The sequence below is a fragment of the Rhinolophus ferrumequinum genome, chromosome 22 (genome assembly GCF_004115265.2).
Source record: "Rhinolophus ferrumequinum isolate MPI-CBG mRhiFer1 chromosome 22, mRhiFer1_v1.p, whole genome shotgun sequence".
Classification (NCBI taxonomy): domain Eukaryota; kingdom Metazoa; phylum Chordata; class Mammalia; order Chiroptera; family Rhinolophidae; genus Rhinolophus; species Rhinolophus ferrumequinum.
The window spans coordinates 24,463,145-24,473,408 of NC_046305.1; the positions used below are offsets into that span (position 1 = coordinate 24,463,145).

Here is a 10,264-nt window from a genome sequence, read left to right on the forward strand (position 1 = left end):
TTGCAAATCTGTGTCAGGAAGTTTTTGAAGGCTTGTAGTAGGTGGGGGTGGTTCTCAGGGAACCAAATATAGTGCCCAGTACCCTCACAACATGTTCTGTGTCTGTGCAGCTCAGGAGACAGAAAAGGCAGCAGGGGTTACCTTGATTCAGATGACACATTTCCAGCCAGACCAGCTGCCCCGTGTGGAAAGGAAGATACTCCAGGATGACTGTCCTCCTATCCAGGCCACCATGACTGTCCCGGAGTGGGACCCTGAACCCTGAGGAATGGAAGGATATGCTGTTTGGTCACCATGGAAGGAGAACCAAGACCAAACACCATGACCCCAGCCTCTTCTCATTCTTCCTCTGTACAAAGGGAAGCTAATGGAGCTGGGGCTCCATCTGGGGAACCAAAGGCTGACCATCCTTGGGCCTATGAAGGTCAAGCATTTTCCACAGCCAACGGTGATAATATGACTAAAAGAAGGCTTTGAGAAAGGATTTATTAAATACTGGTGGGGGTCACCTAGGGAAAGTATGGAGTTTCTGAAGATTTGAAAATTTAAGAGGTTTCCAATCAGTGTGAGGAACTACAAATTCTCACCATCACTTTTAGTCCATGTTAGTTGTCCCCTTTTCTATTAGCATTCAGCCTGCTGCACACATTGAATTACATCCATATGTACTAGTATATTCTAAGCTCTTTAGGGCAGCAATTGTGTTTTATCCATCTCAGTATGTCCCCAGAAAACTTCCAGCTCAGTAGGTGCCCCCATAAATACTTGTGGCTGAATGGCTGAGTGGGAGGGCATGGGCTCAGTGGCCTCTGGGGCTCTGTCCACGCAGATGTCCTGACTCCCCCTTAATTTGGGAGTCCCCTGGATGACTCCATAGGCAGGTGGTTTCTACAGAGACCAAAAGGAACAGCATCCAGTCCTCAAATCATCCCTTCCCATTTGGCCCCAGACTCATTACGCTGTAGGCCTTTTGACCCAGTCAAGATTTTCTGGGATTTTCCTAAATTCATGAAGGAGGAGGGTATTTTTCAGTAGATTCTCACCTCCTTCACAAAGCTCCTCTTATTCAACTGCTTGTAAATCCTTGATAGCAAAGATGTTGATGAAGCTGAAAAATGGTGGAGGCCGGTTGGGGGCGGGGGGAGGTAATAGAGAAGGTGACCAAGAGGAATTTTATGTGGATTCTGCTTTTGAACCACTTCCTCTCATACTTGTTGAGGGACTTTTACTCCACATTTGGTCCCCCTGTCTTTTCAAGAGTCACATTTACTATTAGGTTGGTGCAAAAGTAATTGTGGTTTTTGCGATTATTTTTAACCTTTTAAACCACAATTACTTTTGCACTAATGTTTTATTCCAAACCTGTTCACCAGCTGCCTGAACTTCATGTTTGGGCAGCAAAGCCTCTGAGCAATGGAAGAGAAGGGAAAGGCTCGATATCAAGTCGAGAATTGTCAGGGAGACATTCCCAGAAGGCTGAGCCCTGCCCGCTACGCTGTCAGCGGCACCAGAAACCCACCAGAAACCCTCTGTCAATATCTCCTCATCATAGCTGGTGCTGAACCCAGACACCGTCCCAAGAAAATCAGGGAGATGCTGTCTTCATGGTTTGTGAGACAGAGAGACCCATTGTTTGGAATAAGTGGGGGAGTTGCATGCGTCTAGCCAAATGGAATCATGGAATTTCAGAGCTAACCAATCTAAAGCCCTCAGCCTAGTGTGAGGTAACTGAGACCCTGTAGGGGGAAGTAACTTGTTTAAAGTCACTCAGTAACAGCAGAGTGAGGACGAGAAAGGGGAACTCAGGACCTTAATCTAGTGTCTTATCCACTTTATCATTACTAATTACATATATGAAAAACTAATAAAAAATTAATGACACCACAGGCCTCTTACTCCCAACCATTTTCATGTACCCTATCTCAGTGACCTGCCTGAAAAACCTGTAAGCTAGATAGAAAGAATAGCCACCAAGATCCCATTTAACCAATGAGGAAGCAGGCCCTGAAGGGGGTGTAATTCAGCCAAGGTCACTTAGCTCATTAGAGGCAGGGATGGGCCAAGAACCAGTTCTCGTAGGCTCATTCCACCTAATTAATGTTTACCAGAGGCGTCCACAGAGTGCTAGCTTCTCAGTATTATTAAGAAGTATTCTGAGAAAAAGTAGGTTTGGTAGATCAAAGACGTTTGGCTAATGTGGGTTAAACAGTAACAGCTTCTTCTGCATACGATTTTTTGGAGCCTTTACTACACTAAGATGCATTGGGAATAGGTCCAGGGTTAGGGGGATCTTATGCCTGTTTCCCCAGCGTTTTGGACTATTGTGTTTTGATGAAGTAATCTCACAGGACTGCATTCCTCAGATCACCCCTTTTTTGGGGAAGCTTGATGTGATAAAACAGGAGCCAGCAAATTCTGCAAAGGGTGTTAAAAACAAAACAATAGGCCCAAAATGGAATCACTTATGCTAAGACCTACATCAGCAAAAAGAGACTTGACTTAATTACAGTTTCAGTCTCTCCCAAAATTGGAATCTTACTTAAACCAGTCAATCAGGAATCACCTAGACAACACTAGTGAGGTAATCTGCCTCCTGGACCCTTGCCGTCCCCTAAAGGAAATGACTTTGCCACAACCAATTCACTTTTTGCTGGTATGACTTGCTTCTCCCGCTCCCTTCTGCCTATAAAAGTTTGTCATTTTGTATGGCTCCTCGGAGCTTCTTTCTATTTTCTGGATGGGATGCTGCCTGACTCATAAATTGTTGAATAAAGCCAAGATCTTTACATTTTACTCAGCTGAATTTTATTTTTTTAACAAAGGCCAGCTAGTACATATTTTAGACTTTGCTGGTGGTCAGCCTCTGTCACAACCACTCAGTTCTGCTGTTGTAGTGCAGAGGTGGCCAGAGACAACACATAAATGGCTGACTTTGTGTTCCAACAACATGTTATTTACAGAAACAGGTAGCAGGCTGGATCTGGCTCTCGTGCCATAATTTGCCAATCCCTGCAGTAAACCATAAAATCATACATGACTCTCTTGTCCCTGCTTTGATGTGAAGGATCAGACCTCAGTCTTCCTCAAAAGCTCTCCAGACCACATATCTCAGGGACCTCCTCATCCTCCGAACTCCTATAATACAATACTTTCTATCTGGGATTCAGCAATTAGGATGTTCTGCCTGACGACCCATCTTAGGAGAAGAAAGAGACGAGCCTGGCAAGGGAGTTGGCCAAGTGGCTTGAGTCAGGAGCAGCTTCCAGAAGTAGGAAACTTTGTCTAGTCAGTGTGTTGGAGGGAAAGCTAAGGTCCACCAGCCGGACAAGCCAGTACAAATTCAAAGGGCCAGAGCAAAGCCAAGATCAGAGTCTCAGGGCCGAGTTTGGAGCTGGGCAGAGATGAGATAAGAGTGAAATCTTTGCCCTGAAGGAAGCGGGGCAGCCCCAAGTATTTATAGCTCTTCTTTTTGTGGGCCAATCAATGCGTGGAGTGGGGCACAAGCAGTTGACTTAAAGGGCCAGAAGCAGAAGAGGCAAAGCCGGCCAACTCCACCAGGGGGCGCTGTTGGTGGTTTGTTTTTTATTGTATTCCCCAGCTAGCATGACACCCACGTCACCAGTATGAGAGGCAGGGGAATATCTACGACCAGGCTGTAATCAGGAGTGTGCCCATGGAGATTTCCAATCCAAGATGCAGGGGAGCACTGACTTTCCTACGATCTAGCTGGTTCTCTGGGTTAGGACACAACTCTTCAGTTCTTCCTCTCTATTATTAATGCTACCACTACTTATTAAGTGTCTTCATGAAGCAGGCACTACCCTAAGTGTTTTCACTTTCTATTATTGCATTTGGTGCAACATTTCTGTAAGGTAAATATGATAATTCCCATTTTACAGATGAGAAAACTGAAACCAGAGAAATTAAGTAGTGATACACCTTGGGAAAGGGCAAGCTGGGAACTGAATGCAAAGCAGTCCACCCCGGCAGCTAAATCCTTGATCAATACACTGCACTGCCTTCCTCCATGCTTGGGTTTATGGCTCAGTATCTGTTCAGGTCTTTTCCAAAGCTTTCCTTGTTTTCCTCTTTTAGACCTGTGTGTAGAAAGATTCATAAATATTTCTAGTAATGTATTCTCTTCAGTCACCTAGCTGGCTTATTCCTGTACTGGCTATGTGAAGTGTAGAAGTTTAGGGAGCTGGAATTAAGAGCTAAAAAGTCAGTTACCAGCCCTAGATCCTTACAGCGTTTGTACAAATAGAGCTCAGATCTTAATTAGCTGTGGGGGTGTCCATCTGTCTCAGGTAACTCAGAGAAAACACCTGACCTCCAGCCAACTTTTTCTTGTTCTCCACTAAGACCTTGGGAGTTTCTTCCTCTCTTCTAGCAGCCAGTGCAGTCTGGAAATACAGAATAACTTTAGCAGTTTCAGTCAGACACAAAAAGGATAGTTTTTCCACGGACTTATATATGATGCACTTTAGCCAAGTAGACGCAGATTACATGATTATTATTTTTCATTGGAACAGATATCCCAAGGCAAACAGATTGACAAACATTGATTGGAGAATCAAAAAGGAAACAGACTCTGTGGGTAGCCCTGCACGCAGGATCCAGTGCCATCAAACTCTCCGTTTTTCATAAAGTGACACAGCTTGTCTTACAGGCACTGGCCCTTCCAGGCCACACTGTTCCCTTCACTATCAGCAAGAGGATGAACTGTCACCCCACGGCCTGCTCTCCAAGGTGTCAGCTGAAACCCTGATGGGCAGCAGAGAGATACCAGCTGCAGGAGAGGATGCTATGCCACACTTCCGGAGGCATGCAGAAGTAGTGAGCACTGAGGCACTGGGCCAGCGTGCCACTGTTTGCCTCCTGGTCTCGTTTTGCTGCAGATGCACTTTCCCTAATTAGCCTCTGGAGTCTTCTGTGTTCTGCCTCTTCCAACCTCTGGCTAAGTCCCCACCCCCTGCTGATTTGCTGCCTCCATCTAGAGCTATCTACCAGTCCTGCTCTGAGCATAGAGGGCTCAAGTAAGAGCCACTCCTTTCCCCAATGTTACATATTCCTGGCTCCTCAACACTGAGTATCTTAAAGAGGAAGAATAGAACCAGGACTACCATGACTGAGGCGTTTTCTAAGTTACCTCACAATTTTTCTGAAGATGATGTACTTCACGTCTAACAATAGCTCAGGAAAAGGGCATCACGGAGTTGGCTTCTTGAGAGCCTGGCATAGGAAGGGCAGACTGGTTACTAAATGCCACATTTCTAAACTGTTTATTTTGCCAGCATTCTCCTCCACCCGTTTCATGCAGACAACTAAAAATTAGTCACAGTATACATCCCCAGAAAGAAGCAGATTGTACACCATTGTACAGATGAGAATGTTGAGGCTCAGATGGGCACAGGCTACAGGGGATCACAGAATATTTTTCTAATGTCTGCCTGCCAAGCAAACCCTGGGCTGGAGTCCAGGCTCAGACCAGGAACAGGGAAACAGTAAGTCCTCAGTAGGACACCAATGGCTTATGAGAGGGGCTGGGCCCTGTCACCTGACACTCCACCTGTTGACTTTGGATGTCTATTCCCAAAGTCTTCCTCCTCCGCCCCCTCCCTGGCCAGGTATGGAAGTAGGAGAGGGCAAGAGAGTGGTTTGGTAACCTCAGAAAAGGTTGGCTCATCTGCTCCTGCCTCAAAACCAGAGAGTAAAAGTTCTCGGGGGCTCCAGGACTGGCCCAGGGGGAACTGAGAAGCTTTGGACCAAGAGCAGCTCTACACTGCCAGGCTCTCACGTTCAACTCACCACTCCTTTGCTCTCCACAAATTGCTGCCTCCTCAGGGCAAGACACAGCCAGTCTCAGGGGGCTCCCACCAGGCTCTGCCTCCACTCCTTCACCAGCCAAAATCATAAAGAGTATGGACACCCTCCTCCCTGGAAGCCCCAGAAGAATTGTTGTTTTCATTCTCTGATTGGGAGTCAACAGAGCCAGGAAAACAGGTGAGGGGTTGGACATCTGGGCAGTGACACATGGAGGTAGGTGGTCAGGGAGAAGGAGGTGATTCAGTGAGTACATGTAGAAAAGATTTGAGGCTCACATGCATGCATTTGTTCAGGAAGTCACCCTCTCCAATACTATGCAGTGACTAGAACTGTGTATCAGGTCATAGCCCTTTCCTCCTTTTCCACACACCCCACGTGCCCAGCACCAGCTTGTCATACCCTGACTTTTCCCTCACTAAAGCTGTTCTTGGCATTGACAAGGTACTGCCAGATCAGACATGCCATGTTCCAGGCTCCTTAAGAAGGGCCCTGGGGAGGCCCTGCGAAGTCACCCAATAGCCAGGCAAATACAGAGTATTTATGATTAATTTTCCTCCTACCTACTCCCTAACAGGAAAACTCACCTGAGAAAAGGCTCAGGCCTCTGAACATAAGTCTGGGTTCAGAAGCTCCCTAAAAGCTTGCCCAACCCCAGCCAGCTGGACAAGTCCAGTCCCCACTCATCGTGGGATCCCAAGCAGCAACCACAGTGGGGGCCACATGGCCAGCCAGCAACATTCAGCTGCACAACAGAGCAGACGTCCCCAGCCCAAAAGTTGAAATGACAACAGAAAGACTAGATGCTGTACTCCTGCCAACGGATGACTGCTAGAGTCAGGAAATACCAGATCATTACCTGCTGGTGGTGAGGATGGAGCTACTTGGGCCTGGATAATCCCTGTCAATATTCTTCAGAAAAGGCGTGGGGGCTTGTTATGTAGCGTTGGTAGATTCACTGTCACAATTCTATTTTCCAATGATTGATACTAAAATGACTATATTATTAGTTTACTGAAGAATGCTGGATTTCAGTGCTGGCTGGCCTGGGATTAAACATTGACTACAGACAGTGGTTAAACATTGACTCAGCCAAAGATCTACACGTGGGAGCAGAGAGCTGGCAGTAAACAACAGTGATAGGCATTTCATCTGTCCGCTCTTATCTCACTCAAACGCCACATTCATAGGAACCATCTGCAGCGAGGGATGCGGGAAGGGCAGTGCAGACCTGGGAAGGACTGTGTGGTTTAAGTCTCCCCTTCTATTGGTGGCTGGATCAACCCAGGTCTTGAAGTATCAAGCTAATGATGCCAACCTGATGGGTTGGACCTGTGTAGGACTGTGTGCTTGGTCCTCTCCAATCTTCCCAGAATCAATCAAAGGTGTAAATGGGAATCCTTTGCTGCCTATGGAAACACAGTTCAAAAGATTCATCTGGAAAATGAAGGCTTTGGGAAGTGGAGGGAAATGCCCAATGCTGGGAGACTTTGGTTCTCAACCCATTTATGCCATTACTTCATTGTGCAGACATGGGCAAGTCACTCCACTTCTCTGCCCTTGTTTCCTCACTGATCAGTGGGGAATAACATTTTGTCCTGAAAGCCTATGCTGTCCCATTCATTGAAGCTGAATCATAAGTGCATAGTAGATGCCAGCCACTGCACATGTGATACTTAATCTTTATAACATACTTGTGGGGTAAGTATACCTAGCCCCATTTCATAAATAAGAAAATTGAGGCTCAGAGCCATTAAATAACTTGGCAACGGTTCCCTGGCTAACAGGTGGCAGGGCTTCATTGTGAACCCAGGGTGTTCTAGGTCTGAAGGCTGAGAGCTTTCCACAAGTCTGCACTGCCTCTCCATGCTGGCTAATGCCTGCTTGGTGTTCTCCTTGGCAGGGGTGGTGGTGATGTGGGTGGGAGATGATTCTTCAATTAGACCAAAAGCCCTTGGGGCACAAGGGTGCACGTTCATGCATGTTTCAAGTCTCCCTGGACCTTGAACTTGTCATGGACATAGGGTAGTCTGAAAAATGCCACCCCCAAAAAACATGTCCACCTCCTGATACCTGGAATCTGTAAATGTGACCTTATTTGGGAAAAGGGTCTTTGCAGATGTGATTCAGTTCAGGATCTTGAGATGAGGAGATCATCCTGGATTATCCAGTTGGACACTAAATACGATCACTAGTGCCCTTATAAGACAGAGAGGCAGAGAAACATTTCAGACACATACAGAAGGCAATGTAAGATTGGAAGGCAGAAATTGGAGTGATGTAGTTACAAGCTAAAGAATGCCAAGAAATGCCAGCAGCAACCAGAAGCTAGGAGGGACATGAACAGATTCTCCCTTAGGGCCTCCAGAGGGAGCGCGGCCCTGTCCACATTTTGATTTCTGACTTTTGGCTCCAGAACTGAGAGAGAATCCATTTGTGTTGTTTTAAGCCACCAAGGTTACGGTAATTTGTTACAGCAGCCACAGTAAACTAATGTGGTGCTCAGTGAAAACACAGAATCCTAGAACTGAAAATGTCCTTGGAAACCATTTGTCCCAGACCTCCCATTTAACAGAAGAAACAACTATGGCCCTAAAGGAGGAAATGATTTGGCAAAAGTCACTCAGCAAATTAGAGGCAGAGCCAGAACAAGAACACAGGAGTTCTGACCCCAGGCCAGTGCTCTGCATGTACCCACTCTGACTCATGCCAAGGTCCAAAGTTATGAAAGCCAAATAAGAACTTGTTATTATTATATGTTTCTCACATTATTATTTTAAACAAGAAGGGGAGCATTTAAGCAGATGAAGTGATATAAATTTTGGAAGGTATAATGACTGCTGTTATCATTATTATTGAATTGGACAGTTGGACCCTCTTGGCCAGTCCCTCTGCTCCCGGAACTATGATACAGGGGCTGTATTTTAGGGCCACTGAGTCCTACATGGGGAAACCACCATGAGAGAGGGGAAGCTGGGGGACTCCAATCACACCACTAGCGTGTGGCTAAGCCCAAAATAGGGTTTAGACTTCCTGTTTCTTACCTGGACTCTACTTCTCATTTTCCCCTTTCTCTAAGCTGGGTTATAGGCCAGGTGAGGGTTGTGTGTGTGTGTGTGGGGGGTGTGTGTGTGTGTGTGTGTGTGTGTGTGTGTGTGTGTGTGTGACATAGTCTGCTAAGATAGTTTTGGGGACTCCTGGGAACACACACAACAACATGATCTAGGAAACTTCACACCATTATAGAATAAGGGAACGGGGAAGAAGATCTAGGGCCCCCAAGGCAGCATGAGAAGCAACAGTTTCAGGCATGTGCTTCCTTCCCTCCCCTTTCCTTCCTTCCCTCCCAACACTCATCACATTTCTGTCCTAGTATTCAGTGAGCCTCCCTTAACTGCGACTCCAGCCCAAGTGACTAGACACAAGTTATCCCCTGCTTTGGGGGAAGTGGGTTCATGGAAAAATAAGAAAACAAAACCCACAAATATCTTGATGATTGAGTTCCAAATGAGAGAGGTCTGAGAAGGAAAACCTTTGAAAAGAGCTCTAATCTGGCAGAACCAAGCTTGTCCATCTCATCTAACCTCACATCCTCCCACTCAACATCTACCCTGGAACTGGGGAGGAGAAAGATTTTGGAGGAGGAAGAATGAGCTATTGATATGTCTTTTGATATGACATATCATAATCAATGAGCTATTGATATGTCTTTGTGCCCTCCCACCCACCACTGTGGTGCTTAATCCAGGGTCGCAGTTGGGGAGAGGAGATTGACAATGATGGAAATACCCAGAAGGGTTTGGAGACACCAGAGCAAAGGGAACCTGCACCTTGCATGTCCTGTATACAACTTTGGTGGTCAGCCATCTTGCCAATATCCATTGCAGCCCCAATTACATAGGAATAGTGGAGAACAGAGGGCTACAGGGGAGAATGACACTCTGCTATGCAGGGTCCCCAGAGGTCTCAGAAAAGCACAGGAGAGCCAAACTCACCCTGCACCCACAGAAGAGCGAGGAAGGGGATCTGGAAGTCCTACCCGAAGGAGTCCAGGAGAAGGGACAGGAGGGCACAAAGTGACCCACAGACCTCTCAGGATGAACACAGATAAAGGCCACTGACCAGCAGGACAAGTTATGTCTCAGGACTGTTTGGGACTATTTGGAGACAGGACTATTTCCTTCTGGAGCACGAAGCCAACATAAAACCACGACAAAGCAAGACAAAAATAATAGGGCACTCCTTCTCACCACCTCGACAGGAGCACCAGCATAAGCTGCCCTCAGCTGTGCGCACTTACCCCAGACTTAACATAAACCCTAGGGAAGAGAAGGGAGACAAGAAGGAGAGAAAATACAGAACGGGACTGAGTTTTAAATTGGGAGTGAAGTGACTGAGATATCATTGAACTGGACTGAGTTTACCTGGAAGTGACTAGATC

The 10,264-nt window shown here is 46.5% G+C and overlaps 1 protein-coding gene and 1 long non-coding RNA gene across 4 annotated transcripts in view; one reads left to right on the top strand and one right to left on the bottom strand.

Moving 5' to 3' along the window:
* FCAMR (Fc alpha and mu receptor) overlaps positions 1-2,773 on the top strand; it is a 47,713-nt gene extending 44,940 nt beyond the window's left edge. For both annotated transcript variants that reach the window (XM_033092118.1, XM_033092119.1), the window contains one exon: positions 111-2,773. In XM_033092118.1, coding sequence (XP_032948009.1) covers positions 111-265 — 155 coding nt within the window. In that variant the 3' untranslated portion in view covers positions 266-2,773. The remainder of the gene's footprint in view (positions 1-110) is intronic.
* Positions 1-7,426, bottom strand: part of LOC117014358 (uncharacterized) — a 63,261-nt gene extending 55,835 nt beyond the window's left edge. Inside the window, exons 1-2 of one of the 2 annotated variants that reach the window (XR_004421499.1) lie at positions 6,683-7,426; positions 142-261 (exon numbers count right to left, since the gene is read on the bottom strand). This is a non-coding gene — a long non-coding RNA (uncharacterized LOC117014358). The remainder of the gene's footprint in view (positions 1-141; positions 262-6,682) is intronic. The other variant, XR_004421500.1, reaches the window with a different exon arrangement.
* Positions 7,427-10,264: the final 2,838 nt, after the last annotated feature.